Genomic DNA, 17322 nt, shown 5'->3' on the forward strand with positions numbered 1-17322 from the left:
ATGAAAAAGAACAAAAATTCAATGTATACATAAAGCATGTATGATTTATATTCATGTTATAATTGAATTCATGCTGTAAGGATTTAAGTACATATATATGCACACACAAACATATGTTTGTACACACACCTATTATATGAAAGAGAGAATGTATTAAATGTGTTGAGATTATAGATGACTGATTTTTCATTTTCTATTTTTTCTAATTCTTATTTAAAATTTCTTAATATTAGAAACATTTGCTTACAATTCTAAAGTCTTAGAATCACATTTTCTTAGCAACCATGGTTTATAAAAACTTCCATTTGCTAGTGTTCAGCTGTTAGCAGACAAAGTACATTTTTTTTTTAGCTAAGTAAATATCAATTGTTGCTATTTAGCACTTCTAAAGTTAAAATAGAACTACATAGTAGCTGGCAGAGGTACTCCTGGGTAAATGTGGAGAAAAGCTAAGGGCTGATTAAGAAAAGGAAAATGTCATCCTTCCCAGCCAGTAATCTTGAAAATACAGAACGGGGGCAATTTCCCTGAATGAGGAGGAGAAAATCTGACAAGCAGCGAAGGCGCCTGAGCACCAGTGGGAAGAGCTGGCAGGAGCTAGAGACATTCCAGATAAAGCAGGTTCCAGAGAGGAGCTCCTATTGTGTTGTGCAGAGAGCTCTCGGCAGTGGGCTGCCCTCAGGATACAGGAAAGTATGCCACAGCAGGTTAGTGCCAGCTGGAGACCGTAGGTTTGGTTCTGAATGTAATGGAGAGAATTTAAAGATATCTGAGAATCATATCTGTGCTGATTCCATAGACTTCATGAAGTGACTTGGGAGATGAGAGGAAGAGTTAAATTGTGAAGTCTCTGAAATGTTAAGACCTTCAGTAGATAAATTTATCCAGACCAGCACTTCTAGACCATATCATACTTAAGAAATGACTTAACCACACTCTGCCCAAGTTTCAGAGTACTTTTTTTGGTACAGGGTCTCATCATATAGCCTTGGCTGGCCTGGATCTCCATGTGTAAACTAGGCTGGCCTCATACCCACAAGAGATCAGCCTGACTCTGCCTCTCCAATGTTGGGATTAAAGTACTATGCCACCATGCTTGGCCCTGATTTTTTTTGTGCATGTGTTCCCAGGGAGAACTGGCACACAAAATTTAATCAAGTTGTAGTAAATTCTTTAATGTGAGCAGATGCAAAGAAATGTGTAAAGGTGTTGAGACTAGCAAATGAATTGAGAAATCCAAATTCTCACATGTGGGAGTATTTGAGCCAGGAGTGGTGGCACACGCCTGTAATCCCAGCACTCAGGGAGGCAGAGGCACACGGATCTCTATGAGTTCAAAGGCAGCCTGGTCTACAAAAAGAGTCCAGGACAGCCAAGGCTATACACAGAGAAACCCTGTCCTAGAAAAAAAAAAAGTACTTGACATTTAGAAGACGGATTATCAAAAGCTCTATAAGCTCTACCCTGATTATTTGGAGTGATGGGTTGCTATAAGGTAAGACTTTAAGTGGCTCACCAGGAGACATAATTCTCTCAACATAAATTATCTTAATTGTCCTAGGAAACTAAAATGTCACTGAACAAGACCATAAAGACAAAACTGTGGAAGAACAGAATGACAGAAAAGGTGACAACAAGTCTTTGTTTCCTTTACAATTTCTCACCCTCCACAGTGTCACTTCTCCTTCGAATAGGGATTGAGGCACAAACCTTCCTGATTCAGCAGCCAGATGAAAAGGTCAAGCCTACCACGGTTTAGCTCACCATCACCATAGATTTGGCAGTTGCCAGAACACTTCATAATTCATTCGCTGTCTTCATTTCTATTGCTGTAATGAAACATCTTGACCAAAGCAAGCTGGGGAGGAAGGGGTTGATTTGGTTTACACTTCCATAGCACTGTTCAGGTCAGGACAGGAGCCTGGAGCCAACACAGAGGCCATGGGAGGGTGCTGCTTACTGGCTTGCTCTTCATGGCTCCCTCAGTCTGCTTTCTTATAGAACCCAGGACCCCCCGCCCAGGGCAGTACCATCAGAGTTGGCTAGGTCCTTCCCCAAGAAAATGCCCTGCAGCTGCATCCTATGGAGGCATTTTCTCATTGCTAAGCAGGTCCTTCATTTCCAGCGTCAATCTCAGGCCTAAGTGAGAAGTTGGAAAAGGGGATATTGTTTCAAGGGCACAAAATCTGCTCACACGAAGCAAAGATCATCGCATTTACAGAGTGGTGAGTACAGTTAAAAACTGATGTATATTCAGTCAGGCGTGGTGGCGCACACTTGTAATTACAGCACGCAGGGAGCCAGAGGTAGGAAGATCTTTGTGAGTTGGAGGCCAGTCTGGTCTACAGGACAGTCAAGGCTACACAGAGAAACTCTGTCTCAAAAAAACATATATATATCATCTCACATCTGATTTCATTTAAGATCTCAACAACATATATATAATATATTATATAATATATATATTGTTGATATATAATATATACTATATTATATACAATTATTACACAACATACTATATTATATTGTGCAATATATAATATACATTATATTATATGTAACTATAATTGCATTTATGTAATTATATACATGAATGTAATTATATTATAAATATACATATCATATAACACATGATATATAAATTGTTGAGATCCTAAATGAAGTCAGATGTGAGATGAGTGTTAATTAGCCTGAATTAATCTGTGTACCTATGTACCTAAAACTTAAAACGGACACACTAAACCTGTTAGAAGAAAAAGTGGGGAAGAGCCTTGAACTCATTGGCACAGGAGACATTTTCCTGAACAGAACAGCAGCAGCACAGGCCCTAAGATCAACAATCAAGAAACGGGACCTCATGAAACTGAAAAGCTTCTGTAAAGCAAAGGACACTGTCATCAGAACAAAACAACAGCCTACAGACTGGGAAAGGATCTTCACCAACCCCATATCTGACAGAGGGCTAATATCCAGAATATACAAAGAACTTAAGAAGTTAAACAGCAGCAAATCAAGTAACCCAATTAAAAACAGGTGTACAGAGCTAAACAGAGAATTCTCAATAGAGGAACATTGAATGGCAGAGGAAAACTTAAAGAAATGCTCAACATCCTTAGTCATCAGGGAAATGCAAGTCAAAATGGTAGGAACTAGAAAAGATAATCCTGTGTCACCCACCAGCAGTGACACCTGAATACCACCTGAGAGAGGGCTGGGAGAGAGAGAGACAGGGCGACACAGAGAAGGACACCAAGTCTCCATGCTGATCCAGGTGTCGATTTAATGGACGTCAGGTTAACACTTAAGTAGGCAAAAAAGTACAATCAGTTTCTCATGTAGGAGCTTTACTTGGTCAAAACATAGGAGAGCTCACTCACACAGAGCCTGCTGTCTGGTTACTATGCTTACAGAGAGTTTCTCAGGGTCAGAGCAGTCCGCTGTAGGACCACCAAGGTCAGTTTATGAGAAACTGGACTTTGGAAAATAGCCAAAGCCAAGAGGCCGAATTCCACTGCTCAGATGCCATTAACTCCAAATTTTCCATTAACTCCAAAAAGGCTGCCACAATCCTGAATGAGGTTTCCCAGAAGCAGAAAGACACACATAGTATAAACTCACTTATAAGTGGATATTACACATATAATATAGGATAAACATACTAAAATCTGTACACCTAAAGAAGCTAAGCCAGACAGAGGACACTGGGTAAGATGCTCAATCTTCATTCAGAAAGGCAAATGAGATGGACATCAGAAGAGGGAGAAAACAGGGAACAGGACAGGAACCTATCACAGAGGGCCTCTGAAAGACTCTACCCAGCAGGGTATCAAAACATATGCTGAGATGCATAGGCAAACTTTGGGCAGAGTGCAGGGAATCTTATGAAAGAAGGGGGAGATAGAAAGACCTGGAGGAGACAGTAGCTCCACAAGGGGAGCAACAGAAGCAAAAAATCTGGGCACAGGAATCTTTTCTGAGACTGATACTCTAAACAAGGACCATGCATGGAGATAACTTAGAATCACCCCCCCCCCCCCCCCCCGCATTGAAGTAGCCCAAGGCAGCTCAGTATCCAAGAGGGTTCCCTAATAATTGGACCAGGGACTATCTCTGACATGAACTCAGTGGCTGGCTCTTAGATTACCTCCACTTGAGGGGGAGCAGCCTTACCAGTCCACAGAGGAAGCCAAAGAAGCCAGTCCTGATGAGAACTGATAGACTACGGTCAGATGGAAGGGGAGGAAGACTTCCCCTATCACAGGACTGGGAGATGGGCCTAAGAGAAGAGGAGATGGGGGAGGGGCCACAGCGGGATACAAAGTGAATAAACTGTAATTAATAAATAAAAAAAATAATCCTTTGCCATTTTATCCTTGTGTATATAATGAGTTTGGGTAATTTTCATCCCCTATTGCCCTCTCTCACCCTTTCCCACTCTGACTCTACCTCTTCCTCCCTCCAGCAAATTCCCTTATTTTCATCCTTAAAAAAAAAATATATATATAATATATATATAATTTTTCTTGTGTCAAATAAACGTTAATGGGTAGATGAATACATTGGTTGGTTTCATGCCCTCAGGCGCCCGGCCTTGGCAGCGCAGTGGCCTGCTGCGGTTTTCTGCGGCCTGCCGACGCGTGACCCTGCGCGCTGGTGTCGCGGCGCCCAGCGCGGTGCCAGCACCCAGGAGCCTCCGTCCCCGCGCGCCGCCGCAGCGTCCTCGCCGCGCACCCCGCCGCGGATGCTCGCGAGAAGGCTGGTCGCCATGGCGGGGCCGCTCAAGTCCGTGGACTACGAGGTGTTCGGCAGAGTGCAGGGTACGGCCTGACCCCGGGAGGCCAGCACGGGCGGAGGGAGGGAGGGAGGACGCCAGCGCCTTCCATCTTACGGATGCCTCTTCCTTCGGAGCCAGGGACTTCCGCTCAACCATGACACAGCAGTCCCGCGTGGGGAGGAGGAGGGGGATGCGCGTGCAGGGCTGGTGCGGAGGGAGTCCCCCAGGGTACCCAAAGGGCGGCTGGAAACAGGTGAAGTGGGTCGGAAAAACAGGTTATTGGTCACAGAAGGTTGTAAGGGCTTGGGTTTAGCAAGGATGATTGACTTCGTCAGAGGTTGCAATCCCTCGCCAGCTAACTAGCACTGTTTCCTTCCTGGGTTTTGGAGACTGAACCTTACATATTTATACAGGTTTTTGCATTTGTACACTATGATCACCGAATGACACCCGAGGCAATTTAAACGAAGTTTTCAGATTTTCGTTTGCTTATGAACTAAAAATAGCTGCACAGAACATCATGTTCGACTGGTTGTAAGATCTTTGTATTTGTAAATTAAAACATTATTTGAAAGTTTTCTAATGGGGCTTGACATTTCTAAGGGTGCATGCCTTTGGTAGGCAAACCGGGTGAATCTCTGAGCGCGAGGCCAGCCTGGTCCACACACACTTGAGAAAATTATCTAATGGAGTATGAATACTCTTAACTACTCAGTATATATCAGTAGTTTAAAAGAAGAAAACTTTGAGACTAGGAGTGTAGCTCAGTTAGTACAGTGCTTGCCTCATATTCATTCACCAAGCCCTGGATTCGATCCTCTGGACCACAGACACACCCAGGGTGAGGTGACATATTCCCATAATCCAGCCAGCACTTGTGAGGGGGCTACATACCCGAGTTGAGACCGCTTTGAGACAAGAGACCTTGTCTGCAAAATTAAAACAGTGCTTTCTTACAAGGATGTAACTTCCTGCTTCATTTCCATTCTACCTCTTCCACATAATTTTTAATCAAAAATATTTTTAATATAATTTTTTATTTATTACAATTTATTCACTTTGTATCCCAGCTGTGGCCCCACCCTCGTTCCCTCCCAATTCTGCCCTCCCTCCCTCATCTCTTCCCTTGCTCATTCCTGAGTCCACTGATAGCAGAGGACCTCCTCCCCTTCCATCTGACCCTAGCCTATCAGGTCTCATCAGGACTGTCTTTCATAGTCTTCCTCTGTGGCCTGGTAAGGCTGCTCCTCCCTCAGGGGGAGGTGATCAAAGAGCCAGCCACTGAGTTCATGTCAGAGACAGCCCCTGCTCCCCATATTAGGAAACCCATTTGGAGACTGAACTGCCACCTACCTCTGTGCAGGGGGTCCAGGTTATCTCCATGAATGGTCCTTGGTTGAAGTATCAGTCTCAGAAAAGACCCCTAGGTCCAGATTTTTGGTACTGTTGCTCTCCTTGTGGAGCTCCAGACCCTTCCAGGTCTTTCCAATTTCTCCTTCTTTCATGAGATTCCCTGCGCTCTGCCCAAAATTTGGCTATGAGTCTCAGCATCTGCTTTAATACCCTGCTGGGTAGAGTCTTTCAGGGGCTCTCTGTGGTAGGCTCCTGTCTTGTTCCTTATTTTCACCTTCTTCCGATGTCTGTCCCATTTGCTTTTCTGAATGAAGATTAAACATCTTACCCAGGGTCCTCCTTCTTGCTTAGCTTCTTTAGGTGTACAGATTTTAGTATGATCATCCTATATTATGTCTAGTATCCACTTATAAGTGAGTATATACCATGTGTGTCTTTCTGATTCTGGGATACCTCACTCAGGATGATCTTCTCTAGTTCCCACCATTTGCCTGCAAATTTCATGATTTCCTTGTTTTTAATTGCTGAGTCATATTCCATTGTATAAATGTACCACAATTTCTGTATCCATTCCTCAATTGAGGGGCATCTGGGTTGTTTTCAGATTCTGGCTATTACTAATAAAGCTGCTACAAACACGGTTGAGCAAATGTCCTTGTTGTATACTTGAGCATCTTTTGGATATATGCCTAGGAGTGGTATAGCTGGATCTTGAGGTAGCACTATTCCTAATTGTCTGAGAAAGCGCCAGACTGATTTCCAGAGTGGTTGTACAAGTTTACATTCCCACCAGCAGTGGAGGAGGGTTCCCCTTTCTCCACAACCTCTCCAGCATGTGTTGTTCTTGGGTTCTTGATCTTCGCCATTCTGATGGGTGTCAGGTGAAATCTCAGGGTCGTTTTGATTTGCATTTCTCTTCCACATAATTTTATCCCATTGTTAGGTATGCATGAGAGTTTCTTACTGCTCACTCCATATCCCCACCCAGATGTGCATCTGTGTTTGTATGTGTGTGTACATATAAATGGAATATGGGATACTTTTCCTAACTACCTTTAGGAATAAGCTTTAATGGTAGCCATTAGTAGACTTAAAAGGTGAGTTTCTATTGGAAATTTATTTCTAAGCAGGAAAGCTGGGATTTTTTTTTAAAATGGAATCCTGTTTAAAGCAGGGAAATATTATCCTTTTATTTTTATATTCTGTAGAGATTTTACACTTTGGGACAGTGTATCCAGGATAAGGTAAAAAAAAAAAATGGATTAAAGTGTTTGTTTGTTTTTATAAGAAGCCTTTGTTTCAGAGTTCCCTGTGAAAAGAGAGGTAGGAAAGGAAAATCATAGTAGACCAGTCTGAGGTCAGGGGTAGGAAAGATGGCACGAGGGAGAAAAAAAAAATGATTACACAAGGAAACCGTAAATTTGAAAAGTGACTCTTGAGTTTGTACCTTGCAGTAGAACATTCATGGCACAGAAAATACCTACCATTCCTGAGGTCTGTAGATAGCTCAGGCAATATTAGTTGTATTAGGTAGCCAATCACTTTGTAACAAGCTTGCCCTTGCTGAATGGCACCCAATCTTGAAACTGCTAAGCTGGAAATTCCCGGTCCTTGCTCAAAACCCAACAAAAATCCTCCCCCTCCCGAGCTACACTGGAGAACTGCTGCATCAGTGAGGGTGTGGGCTCAAGCTGGAGCCTTGTAATAAAGACCCTACTGTGTCTGCATTGGAATCAGCTCCTTGGAGGTCTTTGGGGTCCGAGAGACTTGGGCATAACACAGCCATTGCTGGACTAACTAACCCTAACCCTACCCAAAGCCTGTAAGTCATTCTAATAAACCCCCTTTCTATATATAGAGCCTCATTCTTTAAGTTCTGTTACTCTAGAGAACCCTGACTGATACCGATTTTGGTACCAGAACTGGTTGTATGGTAATAGGAGTATAAGGATGAAATTTTTTGTAATATTTTAAATTTATTTTTATTAATTAGTTCATTCACTTTGTATCCCACCTGTAGCCTCCTCCCTCTTCCCCTCCCAATCTCACCCTCCCTCCCTCTTTTCCACCCATGCCTCTCTCCCAGTCCACTGATAGGGGAGGTCCTCCTCCCCTTCCATCTGACCATAGTCTATCAGGTCTCGTCAGGAGTGGCTGCATTGTCTTCCTCTGTATCCTGGTAAGGCTGCATCCCTATGAGGGGGAAGTGATCAAAGAGCAAGCCATTGAGTTCATGTCAGAGACAGCCCCTGCTCCCCTTATTAGAGAGCCCATTTGGAGACTGAGCTGCCATGGGCAACAGCTGTGCAGGGGTTCTAGGTTATCTCCATGAATGGTCCTTAGTTGAAGTATCAGTCTCAGACAACACCCCTGTGTCCAGATTTTTTGGTTCTGTTGCTCTCCTTGTGGAGCTCCTGAAGGATGAATCTTTTAAGTATCTGGAATAAGCTTTCCAATTTGCCAACACCTTTAGTTAATTGAAGTGTCTCCTGGGAGCTTGGAGAGTACTGAAAGTTCATGGTGTGAACTATTTTACAAACCTAAGGAGATAAATTTTCTGATTATTCTGATTCACTAATTGTGAACTGCAGAGGATTTGGTAATTCTGTATATAAAGCTTTAGACAATTTGTGGGAAAATGAGGAAAATGATGATGTTGGTTGCTGCTCCTAGATCTCTGCATACATTGACAAAAGAAAGGAATGAGCTCTGTGATAGAATTAGCCAGCTGCTAGCATCTCAGAACACAGTGAAGGACACCAGTGAACTTCGTGATAAAAGTGACTGGCTCCAGATGTATGTAAACAGTCTAAATGGCTTCTAAGTATGTCCTAGAAGAGGGTCTTCTCCCCATCAGACACAGAGATCAAGTTTCAGAAAGTCAAACTGAGGTCCTTATTATAAGGTTGGCTGAATTACAGGAAAAATTCAGGTCTGGGCCTTGGAGGAGTATTAGTGGTTAAGTAAGGTAAGGAATGGGATATTGTAGCTTGGGGTGGGGTGTGTGGGAGGACCCTGTTGCAGCTGAGAACTTTGAACCCTCTGACTTTCAAGGGTTTATCTCACCTGAGAAAGTAGTCTCTCCACCCTCAGCAGAAGACACACTCATACCCCAACCCCTTCTTCACCTTTGACTGAGGAAATTAACCCTTCATTGTCTGCTACACCAGCAGTAACTTTCTCTGAAGGAGATGCCCAGATACTGGCGTTCCTCAGGGCCCACCAATAGTTGCCTCTAGACCAACAGAGGCAGAGCCTGCCTCTAGTAAAGCAGGCTCCTTGAGTGGTGCTAGAAAGTGTAGTCCACGAGGAGGTTCGCTCCACTCCTAAAGAGCTTAATGAGTTTGCTGATTCATTCAAGCAGAAGTCTAGACAGGATACTGTTGGAATAAACACAAAACTGGGGCTGGAGAGATGGCTCAGTGGTTAACAACACTGTCTGCTCTTCCAAAGGACCCGGGTTCAATTCCCAGCGCTCACATAGCAGCTCACAACTGTCTGTAACTCCAGTTCCAAGGGATCTGACACCTTCACACTGATGCACATAAAATAAAATTAAATAAATTAAAAAAAAATCAAAGCCAAACATAAAACTGGATCAAGCTAAGTTCATTGATACGGGTGCACTAAGTGGAGATTCTGGGTTTAATATGGACGTTCACACAGTTGTAAATAAAAAGCAACGAAAGTTAGTTTGAATGGTTGGCTGAAGCGTCAAAAGACGCTTTTGTCAAAGGACGGCCTCCTGAAAAGGAGTTAGAGACGCCCAATATCCCTTGGCTTAGTGTTGGTGAAGGGATTTTAAGGCTTAGGGAATTGCAATGCTAGAGTGGGTGCACTGTAAAACCTAATCCCATCGGAAGGCCTGCCCTCATTCTCTTCACTAATCTTAGAAAACACACAAGGGTGAGGGGGGCACCAGCACACTTGAAGAGCGTTGCTGTCGCCCTTTTCCTTAGCATTGGAGACCCTGCTGCTCAGTTGGGTGAATTAAATGCAATGGGTTTAATTGGGCCGACATAGCAGGGGCCAAGCGGCAGCACTGAACCACCGACGGCAAGGTGATCTTGGCCGTTATAACGGGCAGCATAGACAAAGCTATGTCCATAATGGCCTAACCCGTCATGAACAGCACAGGCAATTTTATGGTGGTGCGACTCGTATGGACCTTTGGTGCTGGCTAATCAATTATAGTGTTTCCAGACATGAAATAGATAAGAAGCCTACTGAAGTTTTCTTTAATCTCCATATGTGGAAAATTTCTCAAATGAATGAAAGAAAGTCTGCCTTGGTTTGTGGCAAAAGACCATCAGTTTCCAGACTTGAGCCAGTTAGCAGACCCAGAACGCCCTGAATGAAGGGACAGCCAGTTTCCCCTGAGGAAGGACATTGATAAAATACCTAAAAGTTTTACTGCTAGCCGTTCTCCAGTCCTTACCCAAAAGAACCTATGGCCCTCCAGTTCAAGGAGGGGCTCATGGGGTCCAGGTGATTAATGGGCTCTTGGCTGAAGTCTGACTCACAGTGCATCGCCGATCTCATCCTGTGATCATTTCTCCAGTCCAAGAATGTCTAATTGGGATAGATATACTTAGAAGTTGGCAGAATTCTCAAATTGGTTCCTGTGCAGTGGGGTATATTGTAGTTGGAAGGGCTTTCCTGAGGACTGGACAGGAGACTGAGTCTTTGTCACAGCATTTGTAGCTGTGGCTTGGTTTACAGGGTCTCTGTGGATGTTTACATTTCCTCCATGAATAAAGGAACAAACGATTTGGTGCTTTGCCATCTTTCTGTGGAGTACTAACACTCTTAGAAAGGCCTCCTGGCCACGTGTTTGCTTACACATGTTTTAGGAGTTTGTTTTGACAGTGTAACTGGAGTTTTAGAATAGGGAAAGCTATTTGAGTACTGATATAAATGTGTTTTTTTTTTTTTTTAAGAGTCTGTTTAAGGTGGATAGAGTGGTACATACCTGTAATCCCAACACCCAGAAAGCTGAGGCAAGAGGATCACAAAGTCAAGGCTAGCCTGGGCTACACTGTGATATCTTGCCTCAAAGGAAAGAAAGGTAGAGGGGAAGGCTATTGAAGGAGAAGGAAAGAAATATTACTTCAAATAATATTTGAAAAATAAAATGGTAAAAACAAACCATGATGACTTACTAATGGCCTTATCACATGATTCATACATGTATAGACAGATAAGTAGAAAACGTGCATTTTAGGAGTTGGAGATTTAAGTTCATTGGCATAAAGTGTAAGTGCGCTGACTCTCGCTCCTTCTCACACTTGTATTCTGTGAGAATACATTCCCTTCTTTCATTTCCTTTCACTTACGCTATTTTCTGCCATAGCATTATTTGTGTTATCTGTGTTCCCAGGTCTGTGGTCGGTGTCTCTCAGTCTTTCTGGAAGGATGATATTTTGAAGGTCAGGCTGAGGGCTTGTTATATTGTCTCCCACAGGGCTGGTGCCTTTTGTGTGTGGGGGAACCTCAAAAGTGTCCTGAATTAAATTGCAGAGCAATGATAGATGAGACAAGGCAGTGTGGGGCTGTTTCAACTGTCACAACATGTAGCTCCAGGGAACAGACCCTTGACCGTGGAGAAAGGTTAGGCAGAATTCTTAATCCTTATAAGGAAAGCTGTGCTGGCAATTAAAAGTATTAAACTCATTAAGGTAAGGGGACCAGTGAGAAGTCGGAAGGGGACATGAAAGGCAGTGAGGGTTTTGAATATGTCTGAAGTACATATGTGAAACCACATAAGCAAACATATAATTTATGTAATTAATGAGCACCGTTTTCAAATCATTACAGGCTGATTTGTAGAGTAGTAATTGGCTTACTTCCTGCATTCAGAAGAGTGCATGGCTCTCATCCTAAGATGAAGGCATACATTACAGTATGCAGATATGTGGCGAAAAAGAATTCAAGCATTTACACCCATCATGTGGTTTCTCTGAATGTCACTGTTTCCTTGTAGATTTAAAGTATATCCCCTTTCCATAAACTCACTTGTTTTTTTTTTCACTGTCGCTTTTTCCATTAAGTAAGGAACAGGTTGCTGCTGTCTGAGCTTGACTGAGCAACACATTACACTGGAGTGTTTTATGGCTGAAGGCACCTCTGCCTGTCCCAGTTTTCCAGGGCAGTGTGTCACATCAGCTCCTCTTCTCTTTATCAAGTCAAGTAGAAGCAGGGTGGGGGCAGGGAGCTGGGAAAGCCCATTAGAAGCCTGTTCTCCGACATAGACCCTGACCTGGAATGTTCTGTTCGAGCCACAGCTGGAAAATTGCAGGAAATGTGTCCCCACATCTACCTTTTCTTTCTGTGTACATGGCTCCTTCTGTACACTGCACACCAAGCTAGGAAGGATTCTAGAAGATCAGAAGATTCAAATGGGCTACGGAACTTTGTTGATTTCTGCATGACTCATGCTTCAGAAAGCTAACAAGCTGGAGATTTTTTTTTTCCTTTTCTTTTTTTCGAGACAGGGTTTCTCTGTATAGCCTTGGCTACACAGCTACAGCCTGTAGCTACACAGGTGAGCACTACTGTATCCATCTGGGCTGGAGATCTTGAGAACACTTGACAGACGTATTCCTTCCAAGGATTTAAAATAATGGCCCCAAGCCTCGTGCAGTGCCTGCCTGTAAGCCCAGCACATGGGGAGGCAGAGGCAGGCCTCTGTGAGTTTGAGGCCAGCCTGGTCTACAAAGTGAGTCCAGGACAGCCAAGGCTACACAGAGAAACCCTGTCGGGAAAAACCAAAACTAAACAAACAAACCACCACCACCACCACCAAAATGTATAGTAATGGGGTGTCGTAGGCAGGATGATAGGCCTGTACAGGAGCTGTGGAAGTGCAGAAATCACACCTTCAACCAAGTGCATAAGGCAAGAGTGACTGAACTGGAAGGGGAGCGAGGCTGTAAGTCCTCCAGTCCCGCTCCCAACAAGGCAGCACCTCCTAAAGGTCCCATAGCTCCCTTCCCCCAAATAGCACCACCAGTCAGGGACCAGGTGTTCAAGTACACAGGCCTATGGCGTGCATTTCTTAATCAAATCACCACAGGGGAGTGACAGACAGAGAGGTAAAGGACTGGGAAAGATGTGGACAATGTGGTGACAGAATTCATTTCATTTTCAATATCATGAGGAGTCACTAGAGGGTTTTAAGCTTGGGAATGAAGTGATTTGATTTTACTTCAGGGGATAAACCCACCTGCCTGGTCTGTGAAGAACAAGTGGCAGACAGAACTGGATGCGCGAAGGCTAGGAGGTTCTTGCAGTAGATAAGTTTGAGAGATGATAGAAGCTTTGGTTGTAAAACACGATTTCTTCTAGAAACAGCTGCAGCACAGCTCAGCTTTTTTATAAGTGAGTCTTTGGTACAATTTGGGGCTGGGATATAATTTTCTGAGGCCATGCATGTCTTTTCACATTTAATTGTATGTGATAATCCTAGCGTTGGGCCTCTGAGTGTATTTTTCATCTGTAACATCACGTTGTTTTTACCGTAATGACTATTGCTCATGAATGAAGTCTGAACTTTCAAAAATTTAAATTTAAAATTATTAGTTTATTTTAAAAACTAGATTATAAAACAACATGTTTCTTTATAGTATTTTCATAAATGTCTCATTTTGAAAACTCATTTTCCCATCAGTGTGTGCAAAAGTCACCGAGATAGGTTTGTCTGTCCAATACACTTTCGTTTGTATCCAGGCTTATGGGTATTATTGCTAGAATTGATTTTTTCCTTTTTTATTTTTGTTTTTTCCCATTTGCTTATTTACTTATTTTTGTGTGTGGGTGTGTGTGGCAGTCAGAGGGCAACTTGTGGGAGTTGGTCCTCTCCTTCCACCACGTGGGTTCTGGGGATTAAACTCAAGTTGTCGGGCTTAACAGCAATTGCCTTTACCCCAGCCATTTTTCTAGTCCTGCTCTTCTGTTTTGACTTGGGATTTAATTCCTACCGATCCTAGAGCTCACTATATAGACCAGAATGACATAGAACTTGAATTCTCCTGCCTCTATCTCCCAGGTACTAAGATTACAGGTGTACATTGCTATGTCTAGCCCCAGCTTTAAATATTTATTCATATTGATCTTTTTGAGACGGAGTCTGATGTAGCCAGGTTGGCCTTGAATTTGCCATGTAGCCAAGGATGTCCCGCACTTCTGAGGTTACAGAACCACCCCACCCCGTTTCTCGGTCTATTTTTGTCTGTTTGATGTCCTACCTTTCCTACCATATTGTAAGCTACTAGATGTGACTGTATTGCATGTGTGTTTGTGCAAAGCCCAAAGAGGGTATACGTGTGAATGTATCACATGTGTGTATTTGTGCACACACAGAGGCCCAAAGAAAATATTTATTTTCTTTTCTGTCACCATCTGTCCTTTGAGGCAAGATTATTTTCTAAACCCAGGGGCCTTGCAAGCTACAGCGATCCTCGTGTCTCTACCCCTCTTGCAGCTGGGGTTACAGTCATGCACGGAATGCCAGGCTTTTACATGGCTGCTGGGGCTCTGAACTCTGGTCTTCCTGCCTGTCTAGAAAACATTGTATTGGCTGAGACATCTCTTTCATCCCTGTTTGAGTTATAAGCCTTCCTTTCTTCTTGGTGTCCATAAATGCTGACAGGGTGTTGCTCTTTGCTAGGGTGAGGGTTGCCGCAGACTCCCCTTTCTAGGACAGTAAGTAGTAAGGGTGGAGGGGACAAACCTGAGTTTGCAGGTTGCTGGACAGTTCCAGCACCGACCATGAGAGCCTGCAGGAGATTAGGGTTTGCTCTCCCATCACACAAGGCTTCCTGTGAACTACTGACTTGCAAGCTAGTAAGGCAGAGTTGATAAGCATCTGATTTCTCATCCACACCAGCTGAACCACCCCGGTGGGAAACCGTCACCAGAGCTTGAACCCAGGGCCTTGTTCATGCTGGCGAAGTACTGTACTGCTGAACTCCATCCCTGTCCTGTAATGTGACTCCTTCCTCCTAGCCACTGGCTGCAGACTTTCCTGAGTATCAGCAGATTCCCTGGAATCTAGGCACAGAGTTTCTTCCGTAATTCGAGACGCTGTCTGAGAGTTTGATTTGTAAGAAAACTCCCAGGGGCTGGTGGTTTGTAGACTCTCCTATAAGTAAGAAAGAGATCTTTTTTTTTTCCTTACCTTTTTGTGATTCTGAAGCTTGAAAGTGTGCCTACTAGGCCAATGCACTGTCCCAGAGCTGTACCCCAGCCCTCCAATTTCTTCTTGACTTCAGTTGCCCGCGGGCTTTCTTTTCACGGCGCTCATACATGGGCTTGTTGAGGTGGAGTAGCTCAGGGGAGGTGTGTTCAGTACAGCCTGGAGCTGCCAGGCTGTGCACTCGGTCTACAGTTACCATATTCTGAGCTCTTTACTGGTGCAGTAGAACCTACGTGTGTGGGTTTCCGCTGGTCCCTTTTATATCTACAGGCTGACGTCTTCCCTCCGCGAATAACAGATTGCCTTCTGGTTCTCCTGCTCAACTTTTCCTACTCATCGTTCTTCCACACTACATATATTTAAACAAAGTTTTTGTAGTCCCAAAAAATTCCAGTGGTGATATTACACTGTCTTTATTCCCTTACTGCTCTTTTTGTTCCTATTCATTTGATTCTTCTACAGTATATTACCATCAGGAAACACTGCAAATTTTAAAATACCCAAGCCAAGCCTTCACATGCTCCTCCTACCCAGGGTCTGCGGTGTGTGCAACCTGCTGCTTTGTGCAGGCAGCATTTTTTACTTCCTTGGAAGTTGGTTGGTCTGGTCCCTGTAACTCGCCAATCAATTTTTTTCTGATTGTTTTCTACCAAGGTATGATTAACAATTGGTAATATTTCTCCTTTCTTACACTCAGTTTCTTTTGGCATATGTGGGATCTTGGAAGCACCAGCACAGTTCAGAGCACAGCCTCATCACCCCAGAAAGTTTCCTTGAGCCTCTGGGTACTATATATACTCTTCCCTCCCAGGCCTTGGCAACAGACAAAATCTATTTTCAGTCTTTGTAGCTTTGCCTTTCCAGAATGTAATTCTACATTATATGTGAGTTTAGCTTCTTTTGCTTAACATCCTGTATCTGGTACATACTTGTATTTCCCGTGGCTGTGCCTGTGTTCTTTTTTACTGTTGAAGAGTATTGTGTGGACCCATCATGGTGGAGTCTCTGTGTGTGTGTATTTTACTTTTAGTTCAGGCTAGTTCTTTTTGAAAACCAAAAAAAATCCCAGTATGTCTGTGAATATAAATGCCATGGTTCACATTTGGAGGTCATAGGGCAAATTGTGGGGAACTGGTTCTCTTTTTCTATGCATTCTTTGTGATTAAGCATCTTTAGATTTGCAGTTTGACATTTGCAGATGACCTGAGATACGTTGTTTAGGATCATCATAATTCCTAGAAAAGATGAACTAGACCTTTGCAAATGGGTCTTTAGGATACATCCTTGGTAATTTGAAACTATCTAGCCTCTTGTTTGACTTCCATTAAAAAAAAAAAAAACCCAGTTCTTTATGTACCAGTATTTGGTTGTAGATATAGAACATGGGACATAAAATAGGTAGCATTGTGGATGTGGCTCTGTATCTCTACACAGGTGCACCTTCGTCACTGAGGATCAAAGCCACATCCTCATGCATGCTGCACTGTGCCTTCCCGCTGAGCCATCCCTACACCCCAAATGGAGCATCTTTGTCTACCACTCTAGAGAGAGAAAACAACCCGAACGACACTACCTAACCCACATGATCCAAAGTATGCATGTAATGTCAGCTGCACCAGACAGTCTCTAGGGATCATTTTCATTGGCATTCATTTCCATTAATGATGAAGCCCTGAAAGCCCACATGCAGTCAAGCACTTATCATTTTCTGATGCTGGCTATATATAACTAGAAATAATTTAAGCTATTTAAACTTGAGTTTAGTTGTTTTACTTAAAAGAGAAATCCTAAAAACTGGGCTAGGTAAATTTTATATCAACTTCTCTTAACAGTTACTTAATTAATTAATTCAGTTTTGTGGAATTGAGGACTGTCTAGGGCTTCATACGTGTTGGGCAAATGTGTGATTAAGTTGCATGTGTAGATGACCTTCTCTCTCTTCTTATTCTTAGTATTTTGAGGCAAAGTTGTCCAGGTTGGTCTTGAATTTTTATGTAGT

General features: G+C 43.2%; 1 protein-coding gene across 1 annotated transcript in view; it reads left to right on the forward strand.

Annotated features, from left to right (window-relative positions):
• Positions 1 to 531: 531 nt before the first annotated feature.
• Acyp2 (acylphosphatase 2) overlaps positions 532 to 17322 on the forward strand; it is a 131771-nt gene continuing 114980 nt past the window's right edge. Inside the window, exons 1-2 of the mRNA XM_060365220.1 lie at positions 532 to 727; positions 4551 to 4817. Coding sequence (XP_060221203.1) covers positions 532 to 727; positions 4551 to 4817 — 463 coding nt within the window. The remainder of the gene's footprint in view (positions 728 to 4550; positions 4818 to 17322) is intronic.

This window comes from Meriones unguiculatus, chromosome 12 (genome assembly GCF_030254825.1).
Source record: "Meriones unguiculatus strain TT.TT164.6M chromosome 12, Bangor_MerUng_6.1, whole genome shotgun sequence".
Lineage (NCBI taxonomy): Eukaryota > Metazoa > Chordata > Mammalia > Rodentia > Muridae > Meriones > Meriones unguiculatus.